The sequence below is a fragment of the Ostrinia nubilalis genome, chromosome 18, assembly GCF_963855985.1.
Source record: "Ostrinia nubilalis chromosome 18, ilOstNubi1.1, whole genome shotgun sequence".
Taxonomy (NCBI): domain Eukaryota; kingdom Metazoa; phylum Arthropoda; class Insecta; order Lepidoptera; family Crambidae; genus Ostrinia; species Ostrinia nubilalis.
This window is the reverse complement of record NC_087105.1, coordinates 11,422,663-11,447,305: the sequence shown is the minus strand read 5'-3', so window position 1 is coordinate 11,447,305 and position 24,643 is coordinate 11,422,663. Positions and strand designations below refer to the sequence as shown.

Below are 24,643 nucleotides of genomic sequence, written 5' to 3'. Positions count from 1 at the left end.
CGTATCAGAACCAGGTCTAAATCAATCAAGAATGGAGAATCTAAAAGTGCAAACAATATTCCAAAGATGACTTTTTGAAAGTGCCTAGCTTTTTTCTCACAAAAGGTATCTAAATCACAAACATTAAACAAACTATTCTAACGTCCTCTTGTAATCAGTGAATGTGAATTTCGACTCGTTCTTACCCCAGTCCAGTCAGTGAGGACCCAGTCGACTCCCTCGCAAGGGTGCAGCATGCAAGCTTGCTCCGCGGGAGGCTTCTCGTCCACGCACTCCTTGTCGTCTAAGACTTCCACGCGGCCGTCCGTCTTCTGGTAGCACACCACTTGCCTGGTCTGCTTGCCTTCGTCGCACAGTTTGTCGCACTAGAATACGGAACAAAATTGTAAAGTTAAGTATGAATTAAAGAGGATTGTGATTGGAATTCATTGCTGTTGCAACAAAAGGTGTCAATTACCCTACTGTTGACTGAGTTCGGTCTCTGTCAACCGCTGGACTATATTTCTATTGACCACACTTCTAACACAAGTAAGTGTTAAAGCTTAGCTGTAAGTAAATGTACTTGAAATTTTAATTACAAGTCCATTTCAGCATCATATAAGCTATTGCTATCAAAATAAGTATTAGTTTATTATTATGTTATGTCGTCTTCTTTTAAATATTTAACACTAAGTACTCACAGGCTTCCAAGGTCCGGTAAACCAGGTGGGGCAGGGGGCGTCATGGTTGCACTCCTCGAACTGAGCCGGCATGGGGCCCAGCAGTTCCAAGCACTCCTTATTCGCGACTACTGTTGGATTTCTGAAACAAGGTATGCCAGTTTAGAGAGTATAGAGAATTTTACACCTTTTTAAGCTATAAATATTATGTGTTTTATTGAAAAACTAGCTGTGAACACATAACAATAATGTAGCCAAATAACCCTCACTCCCACTTGTTGCATATCATCAACACCATGGAACTATTCAAATGTTCTTAGGTAGGATAATCTGTAAGATATATTTTCGCTTGAATCCTCTCCAGCTTCAACTACAGGTCTTTTGAGGTCAATAAGAATATTCGGGACTATCCCCACCTCTCATTCACACTGCTGCAACTCCTTTGTAGTCAGGATCTACAGCTTCACCGCCAATAAAAACTCAACCAGTGCAGGATAAGTTTGACTCATCATCATCGTCACCAGGTTATTTAATCCCCACTGCAGGAGCACGACGACTCTCTAGCTCCAACTACCAGCTCTTTTGAGGTCAACAATGATTCACCTATTTGGAACCATTCCCACCACTGCAACTTCTGTGTAGCTAGGATCTCCAGCTTGACCGCCAATAAAACTCAACCAGTGCAGCAGGCCAAGTTTGACTCACCTATTTGCGATGATCTTCTCGCAGTACACGTGACGATGCCTAGTGCCGCCCTCGCCGCAGTGCTTGGTGCACTTGTCCCACTCGCTCGTGACCCACTGGGCGGGGCACGGGTTGTTGTTGCACGTCTGGTTGGAGTCCGGCTTGAAAGCCTCGTTGCAGAGTCCGTCGTCCACCACGTCTAGTTCTTCGCGAGTCCGGCACGTAACGTTGCGGGTTTGGATACCTGAAGAACAAAAAAACCTTAGAATGAAAATGTTTATTAAACCCTTCACAATTTAGGTCCTTAAAAATAAAATTAACTAGGCCAAGGCCAAATTTGTAACAAAGTGTGTGTGTGACTGCCAGTCACTGACTGGTGCCTGAAATAGGTTTCAAAAGAGAAACTTATGCTACGGGTCACCAGGCCCCACCCCTGTTTCGGATTATTAGTATTACTTAACAGCCGTTCTGAATAAAAAATGTGTCTGACCGGCCATTTTGTAAGGCAGCATAAGGGCTCGTGAACGACACGCCCTAAGACTATAGTTAAATATGTAGATGAGCTGACGGTTTCTTACTTCTATTATTTCTAGAGAAAACAAATAGAACTATCAGAAAGAAGTAATACCTCCACCACATGTTTCGCTGCAAGGCGTGAACTCATCGTGGACCCAGTTGTACTCCTGGTTGGGCGGTGGCGCTAGTGCTTTGGGTATGCTGTACTCGTATTGAATTCCCACGTTAGGCTCTTGTAGCAAAAGCTGAAAACAAATAATAACTTTATGTTTATATGATTGTGCAGAAATGACAATGTAGACTTTTGCATTATACCTATAAAACGCAGAAAAATCGTGCCAAGAATTGTAACATGAACATCATCATTTGCCCTCTAAAGAGAAGAGCTAAAAAAGAGGTAAGACCTCGAATTTGGGACGAGAGACCAGTGGTTTGCTACACCGGTTTATTTCTTTTTAACAGCACAGTATCCTCGTTGGTACATATTACTTACAGATAAGAAAAGCGCTTCATTCGTCGGTCCCAGACACCTCAGTTTGTCAGGCGAAGGCAGCCCGTTCTGGCTTCGCTCGTAGTGCCACGTTGCCCCCGCGATCTCTATGCTTCGAGGGAAGTCGATGTGGTAGTAACCGTTCAGGTAGTACGTGTCGTTCGTTGTCGCTCTTAACGCTGTGGAATAAACATCATTTTACTTTGATGGACGATAAACGAAGTAGGTATGTACAGATTTTTGATCCACTTACCTAAATAATTACTGGATGCTCTGACTTCTCTAATATAAATGTTGGTTGCCCCAGCAGGTATGAGAAGTATGTCATTGTATCCTGAAAACCAAAGAAATCATTAAACAATGTACCCTGGGCGTCGCAGTCTCTAGGAAATTTGGCAGGTACTATAAGGTTACTAAATTGAAATTTGTTAGTACTTTATAAGCAATTACTACGGTACATGATGGAAAACGCAGCGTGGAATGTCCACCCACAGGGCGCACCGACGACCTCATAAAGGTAGCAGGAAGGCGCTGGGTGTAGGCCGCTACCAACCAGTCAATAGAAATCATTGAGGGAGGTCTATTTTTACCAGTAGACGTCCTGATGTTGATGATGGTTGATGTGGTGAACTTGATAAACGGCAATCGTTGTTCAGTTCATCAATTAGTGAGTTGCTGTCCTCAGAATCTGTGAGGAACTGGGGTTACTCAAAGAACCCACCATTCCTGAGATCCTGTGTGTCCAGAATGTTGTCTTCAGTGTGGCAGTTGGTGCCATTCCCGCGGCACTCCCGGCACTTATCCTCGCGCGCTGCCGACCCCAGCATCATGTCGCAACCAACAGGCTGAAATAATATTTACTATTTTACCACCATCATTGCAAACTGAACCATATTCTCTAGGAGATTAGAGTCAGGAAGAATTTCAGGTGGTGCTTATTATCTTCTGTAGCACAGGGCAAAGTCAATTGATTTGTAGTGAAATGATAGTGAAGACTAAGAGTTTATTTTCTTCCAACTGGAACAGCTAGCTTAAATTACATTCATTAACAAAAAAAATACCGTATATTTTTTGTTTATGATATTATTATACCTATCCAGCTTAACGTAATGCTTATTTAAGATATCAACATTGTTCTAAGGTGTTGATGACACAGATGACTTTATAAATATTGTTTGTCGATCTATAGACTGTCACGCTACATCATGCATAGTGAAAACTTTACAACCGCCAGTTAACAGCGTAAAACGCCATCTAGCGGTGAGTAGTCGTACCGTTAATAACTGACTAGCATAAACAAATTTTGTTTCTCTCAGTTTACCTGGCAGGTGCCGTTGACGCAGACGTCGAAGGACTCCTCGCTGCACCTGGTGCCGTCGACGACCTGCAGCTTCTGCCGGTAGTAGAACCGCTCGCCTCGCGGCATGCAGTTCAGCTCGCACGGGTTCGGACCCTTTGTGTATGGCACCCATCTGGATATAACAATAACAGCAAAATCATACAACTTTTCAAGATAATATAAATTAAGCGTTTGATGCTAGTACTTAGTAATCTTCTTGAAAATCACATTAAAAATGTGAAAGTCAAAAAATACACTTTGATAAGATGGTGGTAGTCAGCTTAGCTTGGATTTAGGTACGAAGCGCTGACGCTATACCTCCACCACTACGCAAAAAATTTAGCCACCACTTAGGAATCGAACCCAGGACATCTGTATCTGAGACAGGTGGTCTCACCACTAAACCACATAAGCGTTATAAATAACTAAATACGTGCTACTAACTCGACACGTCTTAATTTATATCTTTTTGCATGCTATACTCTGTTGAAATGTGTGATCTAAACCTAAACTAGTTTTTTCAAGCTAAATAATTAAGCAATAATTGATTTAATTGCATTTGATAACTCACTTGTATTTGATTCCCTTAAAGGCCACGTCGTCGAACTCCGAGCACTGTTGGGCGCGGAAGTCCTGGGCGCCGTCGGGACAGTCCTGCGTTTGGCACGAGAAGAACTTCGTGTCTCCTCCCCGGCACAGCGGCTGGCCGTCTGGCCTGGAACAGAAAACATCAATTTCTTATAGTCAGGTATTTTTTTAAGGATGTAAAGTCAGCGGTTCCCAAACTTATTTTGTCTACTGCCCACTTTGAGAATAAATTCTTTTTAGCGCCCCCATTTGTAGTCGAGTGTCGAGTGCTCAGTCGGTGTCTAAGAGTCCTCCTAGTAAATGACGCCTCCCAAGCCTCTACACAACGTCCCGATTTTTTTTCTGGGTCTCTTACCGCCCCCCTTTAAGCCTGCAGCGCCCACAAGGGGGCGTTATCGCCCACTTTGGGAAAGACTGTGTAAAGGGATACTTATGGAGAGCAAGCATTGTAGATTAGTGGTTCGATATGCGTAAATGTTGTGTTTCGTGGTAATTTTAGTTAATTTTTATGAAATAATTTTATCTTACAAAATCGAGACGAGAAAATTTTAATGCGTAAAAAACAAAAAAATTCGTGTGCAAGAAAAAAACAAAAGAACATCGAAATTGTTCGTCGAAAAATGCAGTGCACACGCATGCAGTTTTCTTAGTGGCCAGTGTTGCGCGGCCAAGGAGGCGGCTTAACAGTAACAGTATGTAGGTAACAACGATTGATTTTGTTGATTTTGTAATGTCTGTCCTCTTTTTTAAAGGCTAGAAATTTTTTCAGTGAAGCATTTGACAACATTCACTCGTGATGTTTATTATAAGGATGCTGTCAAGCGTAGTTCATACTCAAGTCTGAGGAGGCTCAGGTCTTCAAACAAAGAAAAAGAATTTTCACGTCTTCTATCCTGCTTTGCTTCTCTGGCTTTATTTAAGAAACAGAGCATGCTTCTAAGAGCGCCTTCAAATTAGAGGCATGCAACTGTGCTTCTAGTCTAGAAATTGCATGAATACTAGTATAGTGCTGCCGCAAGCTCGCCATAATGGCACTACTGCAGCGCTTCCTAGTCTCTAATTTGAAGGCGCCCTAAGTCTCAAGTAGATAACAATATATCAACTAAAAAACCAAGACCCTTACCCGACTTCGAGACATATCCTTTTCTGGCTAGCTACACCCCCGCCGCACGTCCGCGAACACGGCGAGACCTCCCCCCACTCCCCCCACGCGCCGTGCCCCTCCCCCCCTGGTATCACGTACGACGATGAGAGGAATAGCCCGGCACCTTGCCGTCTGTGTCTGCTTCGGTGTCCGTGGACCTTTAGACAAAAAATGGTGGTTAAACACAGCACGGCAAGCTAAAATACTTACTTTAATTTGGCATCTTTCAAGGAGACTGACGCATCATAACATGAGTTCACCGCCTCTCTTTCCCACCGCTGCAACTCCTGTGCAGGCAGAATCTATAGCTTGACCGCCAAAAAACCAACCAATGAAGGACAAGTTTGTCCCGGGGCGGGGGAAAGTTAAAATGTCATAATGTACATATAATAAAGGAACGGACTCTTTTTTTATCTACAACGAGGAAGCTCTTGGCCTGTATCTCACCTGATGGTAAGTGATGATCAGGCCGAGAAGGTAGAAGCGAGCTTCACCCGAAATCCTCAACCACTACAATAAAATACTCAAGCTTATCGCACTAATATTAGCTTCAGGCGGGATTCGAACTCTCAATTACAGCTGTTATCGTAGTCGATAAACAAACCACCAGAGGGACAGTAAGCAGGCTATGAAAAAGAATTCACAAAGCTCTACCACAGAATAATAAATAAGTACTAACGCTCTACACTCTAATGTATCAAAACATTTACAGGCCTGTCCGTCTCGCTTAAATAGTATCTACTAATTTCAGCTCTTAATTAAAATCCCTAAAACTATTTTCAGTGTTCCTCTTCAATAGCTATTTCTAATTTGTCACGGGGTTCTTTTAAGTTGACTGAACTAAGACAATAGATTCGAGTCTAACAGAAGCCAAATGATTCATCCGCGACCAAATGATCTTGGGTGGCAGTCTATTTAGTAAATGAGATGATTGATTCTCTAATTGTTTTTGTCGCCGTATCATCGCTACTGTGATTGTTCGTTTTTTGTCGTCAATCTTAATCCAGAGTTAGCATGTGGGTGTTTTTTATAACTTGGCACTTGGTTGAGTTCAGTATCAGAGAAGTGAAAGTAACTACGAGCATGTAACTAGTTAGGTAGTAGATAGATAGCCAGAAAGTGACTACTGAAAATTGCTTTTTTGTCGACCAATGGCATGTTCAAGTACAGAATCATACTCTGATTTCTTTTTAGAAAATATTTTATTAACCACTATCCTATCCAAATCGGGATAAAATAAAACAAAACCACGCCAAATGGGAATGGAGCCCAGGATTTCTTCGAGAGTCGAGTCTCTTCCGTAAGAAAACAACACTCAAATCACTGCACTGACGTGTTTTGTGTCGCTGAATAAAACATTTAATTTTCATTTCATTTCACTATTTTCAGTGAAGCTCATCTACTTATATCTCTCAGATAAATGCACCAAAGCAATGCTGCAATGCAATCAGGTAGCGCCGGAAAAATTTAAAGTGAGTAGATAATAATCACTAACGTAGATGAGGCATTCTCGTCATGATTTTACTACTTACAATATTATCTATTTATAACCAAAGCAGTTCAACGATGGCTATTGTATTCAACAAATCAATTTGCGATTGCCGATGGAATAATCGAAGGCAGCTTTTAAGATGTTCAATCTAACTTATAATGGTCTGTGGGCCATTGCATTTGAATGATTTATGGACTGCACTCCTCGAGCGTGGTTCCCGCATACGAAATGTTGTGGTGAATGCACTTGGGGCTAGTCCGGAGTGTTTGGAAGAGCAACTACAAGTAAGGCTGATGATACATATACATCGAAGGTTTGCTCGTATAAGTTGGGCATAAATGTTATGAAAGAAATTAATTATACTATATGTCACCTATTTGTAAAATGATGATTTGACGCCAACATTATTTTAGTTAAAAGTAAGATAGATAACTTGTTGCTTTTATTCAAATAATATTAAGTAAGTAGTTCATAAAAGGGTGTTGACGTAATTTTAGTTCAGAATTTTCCCATTATTATCTTCAATTGTTGATGTGATCATGCGTAAGACCTTGGCATTCAATTGTGGCCAACAAAGAAATGGCCACTTTTATATTCTTGATGACAGTATTCTTAAACGAAGTGCTTGATTAACATTTGTTGTGGCATCGTTTCTCGGTTATTTTAAGTCTTACACTGTACTGTATGTAACGAACAAACAGACTTCTTCTTGTTGTTAATAATTTTGTTCTAGTTGCCCAATTGAAAAATTGTGCAGAACTTTAAGAAATAAAGTTAATGGCCCGTAAATGTTGTTAAGACAAAAATAAACTGCAAAATGTAGAGTCACCAGTATAAACGCACCCTTTCTTCTAAAATGCCGATCACTGCGGGAACTCGCCGGCGATGGTTCAAATAAAATGTTATGACGATAAACAGCTTGTCATATCTTTAACTTTCTTCTGACTCCTGCCACGTCGCGATAAGATTTATATTCGTGTATCACTGCGCTGTGTTGCAACTCGGAGCACCTCGAGTGTATGCACATGAATAACGATTGATTTTAAATTATAAATGACAGTTTATTTGGATAAGTCGACGGACGCACCTGACGTGAAATTGCTTAGAAAATTACGGGAAATGCAAGTGACGAGGTCAATGTCTTATTGCTGTCCAGTTCAACTCTTGGGTGTTAGGTTGTCTATTTCAGTGACTAATGGTTATTAAGTTGCTATTTATAAAGTTTATCAAACAAACTTTTTTTAGAAAACAAGTTTTTTTTCGTGCAATAAACTTTTCAGCGTCTTTTTTTCAGATTCGAGGGACAAGTTGGACTCAAATGGTGCTAGAACTGTTTTTTATACAGAACAAGGCAGGTACTTGACCGCAATCGCACCTGATGTTGAGTGAGATTACCTAGTTGTTTTTATGATCCTTCAATGATTTTATTACTTGAACTATTTTTATGAATTACAGTGCCAATTTTATGACATAGAGGTTTCTTCCATGACCAACTGTTCAGTTACAGCCTGTTAAGTCTTAAGATTTATAGGCTTCCCATTGCTTTGCTAGGATGGGTCATGGGTCCCGAAATAGCCAATGATCGCGAGTGAACGACCGATGACATGTCATCACTCCCGTCAGTCCTGGCGCCGCTTGATTGCTTTATAACTTCTCAGCCTTGTCTATTACATTCGATCTATTAGTCGGGCTGTCGAGAGGAATAGAGCTTATTTACACGATCTTCTGATCTTTTTTTTTGTTTCAGGGGTTGATCTGTTAAGTGAATAACAACAAATATTAGGTGAGACTATAGAGTCAAGTCAAGTCAAGAGTAAGAGGGCCTTTTCTGTCAATAGTGGAATCAAGAAAACCGAGATTGTTTCCAGTAGGTGGTTCCTGAGGGTCAGGAAGACACTGGAAACTTCCAGTTGTTTCTTCAGGGAACCTTAAAAATGTTCCCGATCTAGATAGAGAATATTGTATAGGAATTAATTAGCTAGGTACTTATATTACTTTAATTCCAGCTACTTTAATCCTTTAGCCTTTTGGTTCATACCACTATAAAAACGTCTTCAATACATTCCTACACAACCCTATCCCAAATACTACGAGTCTTGTCCAGACCATAATATTAGAATGGTCTCACGCTGCGCTCAGTTCACGAGTGGCCGAATCTTCGCCGACGCCATAAAATTATTGTAGAGTTATTAAGTACGAGTACATCGTCGAAACTGAGAGTTATGGTTATACTTTGAAGAAGAAATGAAATACATATTAGGGGTCAGGTTTACTGATTCGTGAAATAATTTTTGATGTTACCTGACATGTAATGCTATCTAATAAATTCAAGATTGCTATTTACCAGATTTTAACTATCTGAGACTAGAAAACAAACGAGGCCCTTAAGAGTTGTAGTCTATCTGGTAGATAACTAGCCAATAAATTAATTATCAGAGAATATCAGTGGTCAAACACTAGTTGATAACGGGTTCCTTAACTCTATAGATTGTAGTTGATTCAGGTTCATCGCATTGGAAAGTTTCCTGCGTTCATATTGTAAAGAATAAAATAAATTAATGTGTCATAGGTGATCATATAACTTGCCACCGCAAATGGGTGACATTTATCGATTGATGAAATCATTTGTTTCATTGATCATGATTGAATACGGGTTGTATCGAATTCGGCAAGTCCGTTTCTCTGATTGCCAGACTTATTGGCATCGTAAAGCACCACCAACGAGGTTCGTCCAAAACAATCGACATCACTAAAATATCGATATCTTTATAGTTGTAGAGCTGCATGAGAGTGTATTGTATGGCTGATAAATTGTCCAAAAGTTGACTGACATTTTAACAAAGTTTGATCGTAAGGCGTGGAACCTATTTGGTAGAGTCAAATGGTCACGGAGTTCATACTGTTCATAGCCACTTTAGCGTTATACACACGCTTTTAAACTTTTACAGATTCTTCGTACTCTACTTAGTTACTATAATTCTATGGGTCATCATTTATTTATATGGCTCTTTGTAGGAAATAAAACGTATGATAGTAAAAGTGAACTTACATTGTGTGTGTAGTGATGCCTCGACGCGGTCCATGTTATACAATTGCTTACTATGATGGCTGCCACTAGCAGCGATCTGCAAAGAAGAAAATACATTTTATTAAAAACTATATTATACAGACCTATGTATAAATAAGTAGGTAATAAGGATAGATATTATCTAAGAACACTCTTGTTCTGTTTTTGCAATGTGCTTTGAAAGCACATTTATTTATTGAATTATAAAAAGCACTGCTTTTCCTATTTTTCAACAAGTCTACTGAAGTTTTTACTTTTTAGGTTGTTAATTTCATTTTCTTCGTTAAGAATTTAGAATTGTGTCATATCATACCTACCACGAGACTACATTACGACAGAGTACAGAGCTGAATTATAATATTAACCCATTAATCTCCTCGTCAACACAAACCGAGCCATCCAATTACAAAGCACATTTCGATTGTAATGGTATTATGATAACTGCGCGCGCGCAGGTTGCGTCGGTCACGGCCGGTAATTAGCTCCTCTCTTTGTAATGAGCTGTGTCCCGTGGGACGCTCGGCCCGGGAATTTGTGGGACACGGGACGAGAGGTGGACTTATGCCCGTTTTCACAATCAATCCCTAATTTTTAAGAGGCCCCTATGGTAACACATAACAGGGGTCACTTAAAAATTAGGGATTGATGGTGAAATCGGGCATTCGTCCCATTGTTCATCTTTAAAAGACGCTCGCCTGCAACTTTAAAAATTCCTATTTTTCGGTAATTTTCTCTAACTTTTGATGTAATTTGAAAAATATCTGACTAGTTTTTTCAAGTAAATTAGCTTGTTAGTAATCATAATTAGGTAATATTAGTTAACATGAGTTTAATTTACCTATCTCTACTTCACATTTGTGTAAAGAAATTAAAACTACTAGTTAGACGGCTCGCGTCGTCAATGCATGCACATTTGCATATTCTGATAAGTGTTATAAACGATGGCCTAGACTAGGTGTTCTCATAGGTATTTACGGAAAAAGAGTTCAAAAATGTTTGCTATAGTGCTGTACGGTTATTGATATACTTAAGTAGTTAGCGTCACCAAAACGTTCCGATCAGACCAGCTGGCCTAAAATGCACGTCGTGATAAAATCTTATCGATGATTTTAGACGACAAATGCATAAGCTTATCGCATAAAATTGGTAAAATGTTGCGATATCATTAAAACTTATGGCGGCGCGCATCTTAAGCACACATTTTGGTTCCTGAGATCAACCACCCAAAAAAACTCGACAGCTTTGTAACATAAGTAAAAGTATAGATATTAAACCCTTTCACTAAATATCATCCCAAAAATTATCCTCTTTCCGCTCGTTTCTCACGCCTCGCACCTGCTTCCCAAGATGTTATCTACCACGATCCTCTCCATCCCTAGTCCTTTATCGATATCCCCATCGAATATTCGATAGTTCGTAAGCGACACCGCGAGATCACGTGATACGCGTTATTTACATACCATTACCCGATATAATTGGGCCCTAAAGTGTTAAAGATTGCATCTCGTTATGATACTCATTACAGATACGGTTCGTCTGCGTTAAAATATTCAGTGTAATAGCGGGGTTACTTTGTCTTTCCTGCTCTGATTTATGTATTACTAGCTTTCCGCCCGCGGCTTCGCCCGCGTGGAATTTTGTCTGTCACAGAAAAACTTTACCGCGCGCGCCCCTGTTTCAAACACTGGGATAAAAACTATCCTATATCCTTTCCCGGGACTCTCATCTCTATGCTAAATTTCATCAAAATCGGTTCAGTGGTTTAGGCGTGAAAGCAAGACAGACAGACAGTTACTTTCGCATTTATAATATTAGTATAGAAGTACCTATAGATGAAGAGGAGAGGAGAGGTTTTTGAATCTGTGAGGCTGAATAATTCACTGTCTTTGCTTCTGGCGAAAAAAAGTCTTCAGGATCGGGAGTAAAAAAAAATAAAAGAAAAAAACTCTACTTCTACGTGAAAACCGCACGAAGCTTTAGAGCTTTAGCTTTAGCAATGAATAAAACTCATTCATACAAACAATGATTAATATATTTTTGAGACATCCATACACAATGGATGGACTGGGACCGAAGTTCAAATATAACTATAATAGGACCATACATAATAAACAATTAACCAGCCACTTGCCTAAAATAGAGACTATGTCATATTACAACGTCGTAATGTGGTGTTAACGGTGTCAAGCGTCATGCTAAACAAATTTAATTTCGCATTGTAAGCCTTGAATGCAAAAACTAAGTGACCAAAAATTGTCTTCAACTTGGCTCATTGGATCGAGGTCACGATAACGCTGGTGCATACTAATAAACCAATCTCAAAATCAATAAAACAAGCTACATAATTAGCTCAAAATCAATAAAACAATCTATTGACAATATATTGTAGATTTATAGTGCTTATTTTAATGATGTTACCCTCCTAAGATTTAAACATTTTTGCATTTAATGTTTTATGGATTAAATCTGGAATTCAGAAGGTTTACAAGTTCCTTTTAAACCTCTTCTGAATTTGAAGTATCCCTGAAAGTTGTAGAGTTTCAGCACAGTAGATAAATCAAACAGTACGGAAGCTTCATACAAATCACAGGTTTCAGTGCCTAAAATGTCATCTATTTCACTTCTAAATCTAAAGTAAATCTCGCTGAAAACTCTATAAAACACACATAACTTCCTTTTTCATATTTATCTGAATGTCATTTAACAGAAAGTAAGAACGAAATAATGAAAATAATGTCTTTGGTGTTCTACCAGAGCTTTTCCATGAGTCAGCTGCAGCAGCATCCACAATCAAGATACTTACAGCTTTGTTCTAAAACCAATTAACTGTATTTTCTATGTAGGTAAGTGATTGGTCAAGACTTGGATCCTTTTGTCAATACGTCCTCTGAACTTCCCTCAAAGGACCTGCATTACTCACAATCGAGCAAGGCTGCAAATTTTAATATTACTAACACCATCCCGCCTGTTTCGAATCTGAATGAATTGGACGAGGATCATTCATGCACTGCAATTTTAATAATATCCGGTGGCCATTGTGAAGCCTAATTAGCGATCATTATTTGATAATGCAGTGTAATTGAATATCTAAAATGTTGCACAAAGAACTCGTTGATACATAATTTTATTCATAACGCGTGAACGGATTAAGTATGCCGTGCTTAGTAACTCTTAATGAAGACCTTGTTTTACATGCATAAATCATAAGTTTTGGTTACCATTAGTGAGAGCTAAATTAGCCCTGATGTCCTAACATAGGTGTATGACGATTGTAACACTTGTAAAGATGGTAGACAGTAATAAAGGACCGGGTTAATTGACAAAGCTTGAGATAATTTAGATTATCAAGGTATCTTTTCTTTTTACATAATACTATGTAATTACTTGCCTGGGAAGCAGAACCAGATTCAGTTGAGTCCAATATTTGAAGCATCTTCTAGTCTAGGTACTTTGAAAAAACCTCATAATAGAGTATAGTTAATAGGTACTCTTAAATTAATTCCGACCAGTTTGTTAAATTAACAATTTGCTTAAGACAAATTAAAGCGCCCAAAAGTCAAGGGTGCAAAATAGCCAGTTAGTTTTGCGTCAACAACTCAATAATACTAATTCTATAAAAAATACATGTGGAACCTTGCAATGTGAAAAAGAACATCAAAGGGACAGGAACATGAAAATTTAATTTTTTGCGCTACAAAATGATTTTAAAAAGTCGTTGCTAGGCGTAAGACTAACAAATCAACGAAACTATATTACTTAGCTGCTGTAAACATCTTGGGCTTGTAGGAACCGCGAGTCAGGAAGCAGATGAAAGAGGGCCAAGTTTTGCGATTTGGGAGTTTGTTTCTCTCGTTATCTCTCCAAAAAGTCAATATCAATGGTTACTAAATACATATAGTGTAATGTATACTGCTAGCTTATTTTCACATTATGTATTTTGCAAGCATTTAAAGCAAGCAAGCTTTTTAATTTAAGTCAAGAAAATACCTAATTACTTAGCTCTTTCAAATGTAATTTTAGTAAATTAATTTAAAGTTAACAAAGTTAATCCTGTGTTCAGTCATCCTCAAAGGCTGTGCGGAACATCGCGGAAACTCTACCGTGCTCCCAAATATTTTGTGCTCAAAGGAGCCGTCGCACGCGCAATAAAGCTTGCAAATAAACAGAGGGGTTCATTGACACTTGCAGTAAGGATGTACCGAATTCGGGGAACGGGCATGAGCTCTTGGTATAGTAGTCGGGTTTTTGAAACTACAAAGATTTAGGCGGCTGACGGAAGACCGCATGCGGAAAAAACTTCTTTTTAGTCTAGCTTTGTACGGCCAAACTCAGGCCCTGATCTTCTTGGTACCACTTAATTCACATACAGAGGGCATAGATAAGGCTAATTGGTTATAATTAGAGTCTCTTATTTTTAGCATATATAATCTTGTTTTTATTTTAGTAGCTAACTTATTTGTAAGCTTTTTGTTTATTTTGCAGATGCTGAGTCTTTAGGTGTTGACTAGGTTTAAATAATAATATCTAAATTGGATGAATATTTCATCACTTTACTAAATTCCCAAAAACTTTCAAGGTAAATCTGAAAGACTATACCTACTTAACGTAACTTTTTTCCTGATAATCCTCGTAGGTTTATACATAAGTAAGTAAGTATATAAAAAGATGTAAACTTAAGCATAAAATACGAGGTTTATTTGCATAGACGCTTAAACAAAGCATCAGTGTTGGAGTTATTTGATCTTCGGTCTTGCAAATTGTTTGGTATTATGCAAAAGCCACGCAAATGAGAATCGAATAGTAGAGAAACTAAACAGCACGACTTGTGCAAATGTTGGAAGACGAACTCCGACACGTCGTTGAATTTAAACAAATGCTAAATGATAATCCAAAGATTGACTTTAAGTAAAAGTTTATTATCTAAGTACTAGGTTTAGCAAGGTCTGGTTTTGTAAAAATAACAATTTGTGCAATGCCACACTGTACTAGGAAACTTATTAGGTATCTTCAAATATCAATTTATACGTTAGGTGGTCGTCAATGAGGAAATAAATCAGTTCAATCCAATTTACCACAGGAAAACAGAGAGACTGGAGGAGAAATATCTTACCTTATTAAGGTAAAGTAAGAAAAACGTTTTCTTTAAAATCATCATCATCATTGTCATTTCAGCCATAGGTGCCACTGCTGAACATAGGCCTCCCCCAATGACTTCCACATCGCACGGTTGGTAGCGGCCTGCATCCATTCTTTAAAATACTGCCTCATATTGTACTTATTATGTTTATTAACTAGTGCATAAAGTTATTTAATTAATTTCGCACTACTATTTCATTGTATGACATTCTACAAGAGCATAAATTGTTGCTATCGGTCATTGTCATGCTCCAATGTCTCTGTCAATCGAGATTTATTATCCTGATGGACTCGCTTGTTTGTTATATTCCAGCATGACTTGGAAGAAACTTTGGCTGAATAAGAAAGTTTATTGATATTTAACGGTTAACTGGCAGAGAGCGCTTTTAAGTTCGCCCTGTGTAGTACAGACTAAATAATTAATAAGCACTTACGCACGTATTCACAAACAATGCTTGCTTATGTGAAGCAGCAATTCGAACGCACAGCGTTGAATAGAGGTCTGTGATTGGTTCGTGTGTCACCATGTGCGTCCAGGCGCACTGTGAGACCTCATAGTAATGTTTGTGAATACGGGCGTTAGAAACTTAGATGTTAAACTTAGAACTTAATAAATTAACTTCGATAATATTGTTGAAGAAGTAGGTATGCTAAATTTGCATCTCGTAAACTAATTAGAGAGGGTTGTGGTTATGCTTCTGCTGTAGAGACTAAATGACATCTGATGATGATGAAATTATGTAACGTTCAATCCTACAGCCAAAGTAAAGAAGCATTTAAATACTTTCTCACAAATAATTAATTCCTTGATAAAGTTAACTTGACGACGCTACAAATGATGTCCAGAAATCGTTTTGTACTATTCTTGTACATCGTAATTAGCATTGTAACTATTTTCAGCTTCAGCCATTCGGTAGTTCTAGGAATAATAAACATTGGCTGCTAGCATGCTATAAAGTATAAAGTCTCTTTGATCTGGGCTTCCTTAATCCACGTAAATTTCAGGTACCTAACTCTACGATTGTTTGTAAGATATTCTGAATCTCAACGCATGATGACTAATTTTTATTTTGGTATTTTAAAGATAGACTTCTCAGCAATAGAAACATTGATCTGAAAATCACACAAACTGACTTTCTTATAAACGCTTTACATAATTATGACGTCACTTAGCATGCAAATAATTTTGTTTTTAAAAAAGTTTCTCTTGTAGCTACCATATAGGTGCAAACTCTTTTTTAATTCTTTTTGTAAGGACTACATACCTACATATTTCGTTTGTAGAGTTTACAGGACGGACAAGAAAAAGTTATTTAAAAACAACCATGATTGTTTAATTCTCTTCCAAAGCTGACACCAACCCTGACTGCCACACAAACTGGGGCAGCATAATTGATTACCACGCCACTGCAATGGTGTGAACCTGCCAGTTCCGCAGGAAGCAACCCGACACCTGCAATGGAAGGTCAGACCTTGGGACGCTGTCAATTAACATTCACTATCAATGTTTTACAGGATCAAGGGGAAATAATGCGATATTTATAGCAAGGTTGGCATAGCTGGGCATTAACTCGTTAATCCGTTAATCGTTAATTAACGAAGTTAACATTTCTATTAACGGATTAACTTTTAAGTTAACTTTAAAAAATGTTAACGGACTCGTTAACTTCCGTTAAATTATCCTAAGTCCGTTAATCGTTAATCCAGTACCTACTATTTACCAAAAGCACGTTGAAAAACGCGTTCTGTCAAGTACGTTCGGGCTTTCAGAACTTCCAGAACCCAAAACAACAGTTTTTGTAACCAGATCACTAACGACATTTGTTAGTATGTGTGGGACAACTCTTGCAACTGAATTTAAGACCAGTTTTCCTCCAACCGATTGAGCTGAAATTTGGTATACTTATGTAAGTACGATGACAATGCAATGTTATGGTACCATTGAGCTGGTCTGATGATGGAGTCATGAGGTGGCCATAGGAACTCCTAAATGCAACGGCGGCATCGCATCGAATTTGGGTTCGTTGGATTTGTCTTTTCGAACACTTTAGTACTAGATGATGTCCAGGGTCCTAATGATGGAGTCAGGAGGTGGAAACTTATCGAGTTTGGGTTTGCTGGATTTGTCTTTTCGAGCACTTATTGTAATTAAACCAAGGCTCTGAGATTGAGATACTACTAAAAAGTGTAAAATAAAATTATAATATTTAAAAATCTTTTATAAAAACAAGCTTTTATTCTGAAATGCAGTTGTACAAAAACAAAAAAAAAATGTACTTAGTTATGCAAGGTTCAAATAATTTCGAAAGCTTGTAGCGCAAACAAAAAAAATTGGCCAAGTGCCTGTCGTGCCACGCGCAGTGTAGGGTATCGTAGTGGTCCGTCGTTACCACAGTATATTTCAGAAGCAAGCAATTACTTCATCTACAGTCACTTTTCATATTTTTTTCTAAGAAATTTTCACTAGTTAAGAAATTTTGTAATACATGAGTTAAATGACTATTACTCTCAAACTAATTGATGTATCTTAACCGCTATAGTTTTCCTTGAAAGTTCATGAATAGCAGTATTATCACGAATTTTTCCAGATTTTTCAAGCCAACAGTTTAATATTTATAACTATGTATTTTGAAAACCTGTAAACCTTTGAAAAAGAGGCTGACAATAGTGTCTGAGTTTCTTGCGCTGCTTCTTCTCAGCACTGGCCCATTTATTGTCCTGAAGCAGTGGTAGGGTTAATACTGGGACGTGTAAGCCCATAATTTGCAAACAGATCCCTAAATGGAAAAAAGTCTTAGGAAACCCTAAGCCATTTTTTAAGACCTATCCAACGATACCCCACACGATGGGGACGAAGATGAAAAAAAAATCATCCCCACTTTACATGTAGGGGAGCTACCCTAAAAAAAATTTTTTTTTTCAAACTTTTATTCTACCGTTTTGTCGGCGTGATTAATATACATACGAGGGCCGGCTGATAAGTCCGCCGCCTAAGGTACTTAATGAAATAAAATAAATGGTTTCTATTTTTTATTTTGTAATATAATCTTCCTCAAATGAAATACATTTCTTAAATCTCGCATACAATGCCTTTTACCCACCTAAAAATTTTTTTTTCAAAATGACGACCAACCGCAGCTTTAATTTCGTTGTCATCTGCATATCTCCGGCCCCATAAGTCCTTTTTCATAAGGTCTTGGCTATATGTATAGTGGATGGTCAATCTCTGAGAACCCGGTGTCTTTCAGGGCTTGGCCTCGCAACACGTGCGGCGTGAACGGGCGCGTTGTCTTGCAGAAAGAGCAATCCGCGTGTCAGTTTCCCACGTCATTTCTGTACAATAGCCTCGCAAACATAAAGAAATATTCTTCAGCTATCTGCCACGATTTAATTCTTTGGTCAGCCGGAACGATTTTTTCGACTATTGAACGTTTCCTTCACTCAGTATCGTGACAGGGCGAGGGTCGTTTTCACAGGTCTCTCATCCGTGTTGAAATAGTCGGGCCCATTTTTTAACCATGGTATATGAAAGTCCAGAATCCTGAAGAACCGATGACATCTCTTCAAAAATGTCTTTCGGTTTATTTTCCTTCTTTACGAGGAATTAAGTATGTCCGCGGCGCGCGGTGTCGAAATTCCGCAAATCTCCAGATTCGGCGGACATGGTGATGTCATTTGTTCGATAGAAATTGAACTATCAGTGCAAACTTAATTAGTGATTGCTTTTTATAATACTACTGAGTGTCGCAACTAGTGACATGAGTAACAAGCTAATTACTCATCGCTAAGTACCTTAGGCCGCGAACTTATCAGCCGCCCCTCGTATCTCTACAAAATTACAGCTCCCTAGTGAATAGTTTCCAAGCAAAACCTCGGACAGACAGACATATCGAAACTTTAAGGGTTCCTTGTCAGGACTACGGAACCCTGAAAAAGAGGAATAAATTCCATGCGCGATACAAGCTTTCGAAATTATTTGAACCTTGCATACAATTATTTTTTTCGTTTTATTATCATGTGTTAACGGATTAACGATTAACGTTAACTTGCGTTAAATCTAGTGAAATGTAACGTTTTAACGTTTAACGAAGTTAATTTTTTTATTAACGGTTTAACGATTAACGAAGTTAACTATTTGATTAACGGTGCCCAGCTATGAAGGTTGGTATCTGAACTTAGTTTTATTTTGTTTAAGTTTAGTTTGGCTAAACCACAGAGCACGTAATATGGGCTAGACTTTTCCGCAATTGTTTAACGCCGGATTTACAAACTATGCTTGCTTAAGGCTTGGTATTTCTGCTAAAGTAGGTATTTCGCGCTGTCAAAATCTGCGCGCGCAATACTTCGCCGAAGACAGCGCGCCAAAGAGCTCTCGCGGCTACACAGTATAGAAATACGCAGTTTAGAAATACGCAGTTGGTTAGGTTAGGTTGACTTCCTTCCGTTCAAGCGTCACACTCACAGCACTTTCTAATACAAATTATATCCAAGTGATACAAATTAAAACAACTTTCAAAATTTTTGGGAATATATTTTAGAATCGAATAAATATAGAATATAACTGCCAAAGTAAACACGGTTCAAAGAGGCGTGGCGTCACCCGACCTTCCGGAAGTTCCGCGCCGGCTAAAAGAATTTCAAGATTACGTCACCCGACCTATCGGTAGATCCTCGGGAGCTTGAGCGATTGGAAAAACATTTTATGATCAGTTACTCGTAGTAGCGATTATTTAGAGCTTGGATAATAAATTATAGTTAAAGCTTTGCATGTGGTTAATTACATTAATCAGTACACGCATCAATTTTGTTCAGTCTTTTTGTTTATTAATAAATAAAAATATCATACTAAAATTGCATACATATTTGTTTGTATTGGTCTGGGTGTTTTCTTTCCATAATTTATGTATAACGTATGTACGGGGCTCTGTATCGAAAATCACTATGAGCAATGAGCATCACACACGGTTACCTGGAGTGCATTACCGCAGCAAAAAGCTTGCCATCTTAAATAAACGGTATAATATCGAGGTTTCGTCAGTACAGTTGCGAACAAAGGTGTTTGTGTAGTGTAGTTGAGTTGAGAGGTCAGATTATTGAAATAATAAAACGAACATTTTATTTTTTAAATACATTTTAAAAATAATTTACATTACAGATAACAATGAGAGGATGACATTGCAAGGTGGTGCCAGTCCAGTCTTAAATCCGTTGATATATGCTGCATCTGCCATGTTTTTGGCTAAAAGATTCTTCTATCTTGCAGTTTAGACTTTTATTACAGACCTCAGACAGTATTTTTGGAAAACTTTTACGCATGGTGGAGGAAGGGACGCTCTAGAGACCCAAGTCTAGAAGGAGTCACATGAACTCCAAGTTTTAAATCCGTTGACATCTGCTGCATCTGCCATCTTTTTGGCTAGAAGATTCTTCTATCTTGCAGCTTAGACCTTTAGCTACAGACCTTAGACAGTATTTTTGTGAAAATTTTTACGCATGGTGGAGGAAGGGACGCTCTAGAGACTCAAGTCTACAAGGAGTCATATGAACTCCAGTTTTAAATCCGTTGACATCTGCTGCATCTGCCATCTTTTTGGCTAGAAGATTCTTCTATCTTACAGCTTAGACCTTTAGCTACAGACCTTAGACAGTATTTTTTATTATTTATTTGTGTCAGATATAAGACATCTGCTGCATCTGCCATCTTTTTGGCTAGAAGATTCTTCTATCTTACAGCTTAGACCTTTAGCTACAGACCTTAGACAGTATTTTTTATTATTTATTTGTGTCAGTGTGCTCTTCTAAAGAGTGTAAGACGATTGTATGTAGGTACTATTAAAATGTAATTTTAACTCATTGGTTTTGTCTCATATTTGAGGAATGTACTATGTATCATGAGTAGAGTCTTCGTTTAAAAGGATGCGAACGATTTAAATTTCAATAGGTAGACAAAATTGATAATTTTTAATTATCAAAAATTTAAGCTTTCTCCAGTAACACTGATATTATTATACTGTGACTCATCAAAGTCATCATTGTCAAAAATATTGACAAATCGCGAACTGTCACGGCCAATAAACTGACACGCGTCCGTCCTCCGTAAGCGCCACCGCGCGACTGATTGAGATTGTCCAAGCCGTCATGGACGATTTTTTCCACATTTTTTAACATAGTAACTAAATAAGACGCAATATAAAAATTTCATCCGTTAAAAGCCCTCAAGTTATTTCTGAACTTTAGTTTAGTAAAAGATTTAGAATCTCAAATCGCTTATTTTAAAAATAAAACCATAAATAGAAAACGAATAGAGGTAACTTTGGGAATTTATTCTATCGAGTCAACTTCATCAAATCGTGTTTCCATCCGTTAATAGCCCTAGAAAATATCCTCAACAATGCCCAATAAAAATCTTAGCCTTTAATTTTACTGTTTAGTACCTCAAAAATGAAAAATGAAAACCTCATTTTCGCCATTTTCTCTGCTACCCGGCCTTAAGTGAAGCAGTAAATCCAACGCCCAGCCTTGAATAGAGCTCTGTGATTGGTTCATGTGTCGCCCTGTGCGTCCACGCGGCTTGTGAGACCTCATAGTAATGTTTGTGAATACGGGCGTAATTCTCTTATTTTTGCATGATTCGTTTTTACCCGACTGCAACAGAAGGAGAGTTATGCTTTTTTTCCTTTTCTTTGCTAGAAAATGTATCTTAAGTAGGGTGACTACTCTAGGATAGTCAGCAGGAATTTTATTTTATTTTGAAGCTGCTGTTCTGGTCGCTTGTAGTCAGTTCGTCTCTATCAGTAAACCTAATGTACCTAATTTTTTTATTCCCTAAGCATATCAACATAAAATATGTTTATCTATCATAACTTCACAATCCAATTTGTTTTATTGCGTTTGCATCAGCAGTTCAACACATACATTTCGCTATGATATCACTATGACAGCCAGGATAATAATAGCCGTATCATAAATTTCATCGAGCGACTCACGTCCTGCCGACAGAATGCTAATGCCATCGGAATTGTATTAAAATGATGCACTGTATGTTGTATGAAGCGCCGCAGTCGTTTGTGGCTTGTTAATTGTCTTTTTGTATGCCTATTGCCTAAGATAGGTTTGGCTTAGTAAGGTTTGCAATGTGGATATACTTTTAATAATAGGTACTTCACAAGACAATTCTTTATCTACGTTAAAATGGGAATTCTCCACAAGTCTTTATTTCATAAAGCTAGGTCGGGTACTTTAGAAGATTTTCTAATCGACCTTTGCGGTCTAGTGTATTTTTTATAACATCAGAAAATAACAATTCTCTTTGCCCCGAAGCCACTAGGAGGAACCAAACCCATGCCCGTATCAGTTCTAGGTGATACACCTCGCCTCGCCATCAAATTGCCTTATCACGTATCTGTTTAAAATTATTTTGACTGCCTAGAATTCCATTCATAGGACCTAGATTTTGGCAAAAAAAGTACACGTATACGGTATTCTATTCGTATATGATGGTAATAACTAGATTTGTATGCTATTGAGTATACATCATGCTATTGAATACCAGTAGGTAACTGTCTAGCACTATATCGAATCTATAATGTAAAGGATGCATAAAGATGTCAATGGGTTTCGTAAGTGCTAAAAACAATAAATGTGAGTTAGGTATTCTGGACGTGTATCATTTTTATTCCGGTAGACGTTTACACCCTTCAAACTGACTGCAGGAGGTTTTTTCAAACAATTTTAGTTAAAAAATCAATGATTAAAGAATAAAATAAATTATATACTAATTTACAAGAATATCTTTAATTATTAAAATCTGAGGTACCTACCAGTCAGTAGTCCCAGTACGAAAGTATTCAGAAAGGGAAAATGTCCTTAGTTATGGTACATATTTAAGTAAGAGTAAGAAAGCTGACTCAAATCTTTGGCGTAACCGTATAAATAAAATTTCGAATGAAAGATGAACACAGTAACAAAACTGAAAAAAAAAATGTTCATGACCGCGTACAAATGGCTGCGTAAACAACGGCGTCCATTCGCACAAGCTTTTACGATGCCATTTTTCAGGTTCAAAGACCACGTAAATCTAGCGTCTGACCGTTCAGTTTCAATGGCAAAAGTAATAAGTACGAGTAGCTATTCTCAAGTAACTTTTTCATATTTTCAGGTCTGTCTATGTTTGTCGCTCATACCGGCTTACTTTGATTGTGAAGGATAGATAAATCCAAAAAGGGTGAAAAGTCCCATATGCCTACGAAATGATTTTATATGGGATAATTAAAATAGGATATCTTAGCACGAGTAGATAACTTCTTATACGGAAATCTATAACCTGCATAGAGCTTCAAAGCTCATTTAAGAACTTCATAGACCCTATTGATCTTATTGTTTTAAGGTTGGTTATTCATAACTCCAGAGTTTCTATTTCATTTTTTCAAAGCTTTAGGTAACTTTTTTCTCTTTCAGAGCCCTCTTAAATAATGCAAAACAACAAAGCTGCGCACACGCACGCGACCGCCCGCGACGCCGACGCCGCAGCGTCTGGCCGCGCATCGCAATCATTAAAATAACTGTTGTCGCCAAGTAACTTGACTTTGGCGGTGACGTAATACAAAGCTTTGTCATCATGACGCTAAGCTTAAAGCATTTGGGGACAAATATTTGTGAAAAGATTGAGCTTTTTACCTACATCAATAAAAAATACTTGCTACGACGAAGGGATGTGTCGTAGCGGAGATCTGTAGCAGTTAAATCCATGTTTATGAATTTCCATAAAACGTAAGTCATGAAAAACGACATTATCTTTACTACTGTTATTTGATAAAACAAGGACTCTACCAAGGTTCGTATTCAAAATCGCTATTTAAAACTCTATTCACGCTTAAGCAGGGTGACTCTACAATTATTTATCGATCGCTATGTCGAATGTGGGTAAACCAAGTAAAAATCCAGCATAATCAACCCCTAGAACAAGCACAGTTCTGACACTAGCAATAAGCGCTTTAGCAAAATCTATTGCTTCGCTTATTAATGCCAATTGCTTCTAATTACAGGCGACAGCCGCGACTAATTGCAACGCTGGCCCACTTTAATTATTGCTAATCCCGATAATACAATCAGTACACGATTCTGAAAGTTCATTAATCTTTTGCTAAGTGGCGTTTGACATGAATTCGGCTCGCATGTTAAATTGTTAAATTAGTGACAGAACTGCGGTCACGAAAAGATTGTAAATTTTCGCAGACATTTTTATTGTCCTAGCCATAGAATTAAAAAAATAATAAAGTTTTCGTATTTAAGTACCTCCTTCAACTCACATTTCTACAAACTGTTCTTTGTTTATCAGATGACAAATGGGCATTGGAAACACCAGCCCCCCTAGACAAAAAGCACTTTTTGATCGAATCGAAAATCGAATCCGTCAAAACTCCATACAAAAAAGGGGCTTTTCGACCACTTTTCGACTGGTTTGCGATTATAATTTGCACTTTGTCTAGACCCACATAGGATTTGGATGGAAAAAACATTTGATAGTTT

At 38.1% G+C, this 24,643-nt stretch overlaps 1 protein-coding gene across 1 annotated transcript in view; it reads right to left on the bottom strand.

The window, feature by feature from the left end:
• The window catches only part of LOC135080899 (papilin), a 120,779-nt gene that overhangs the window by 43,826 nt on the left and 52,310 nt on the right, over positions 1–24,643 (bottom strand). The window contains exons 2-12 of the mRNA XM_063975629.1: positions 9,962–10,037; positions 5,400–5,578; positions 4,260–4,403; positions 3,671–3,821; positions 3,071–3,194; positions 2,603–2,683; positions 2,353–2,528; positions 1,972–2,104; positions 1,365–1,587; positions 681–801; positions 186–365 (exon numbers count right to left, since the gene is read on the bottom strand). Coding sequence (XP_063831699.1) covers positions 186–365; positions 681–801; positions 1,365–1,587; positions 1,972–2,104; positions 2,353–2,528; positions 2,603–2,683; positions 3,071–3,194; positions 3,671–3,821; positions 4,260–4,403; positions 5,400–5,578; positions 9,962–10,037 — 1,588 coding nt within the window. The remainder of the gene's footprint in view (positions 1–185; positions 366–680; positions 802–1,364; positions 1,588–1,971; positions 2,105–2,352; positions 2,529–2,602; positions 2,684–3,070; positions 3,195–3,670; positions 3,822–4,259; positions 4,404–5,399; positions 5,579–9,961; positions 10,038–24,643) is intronic.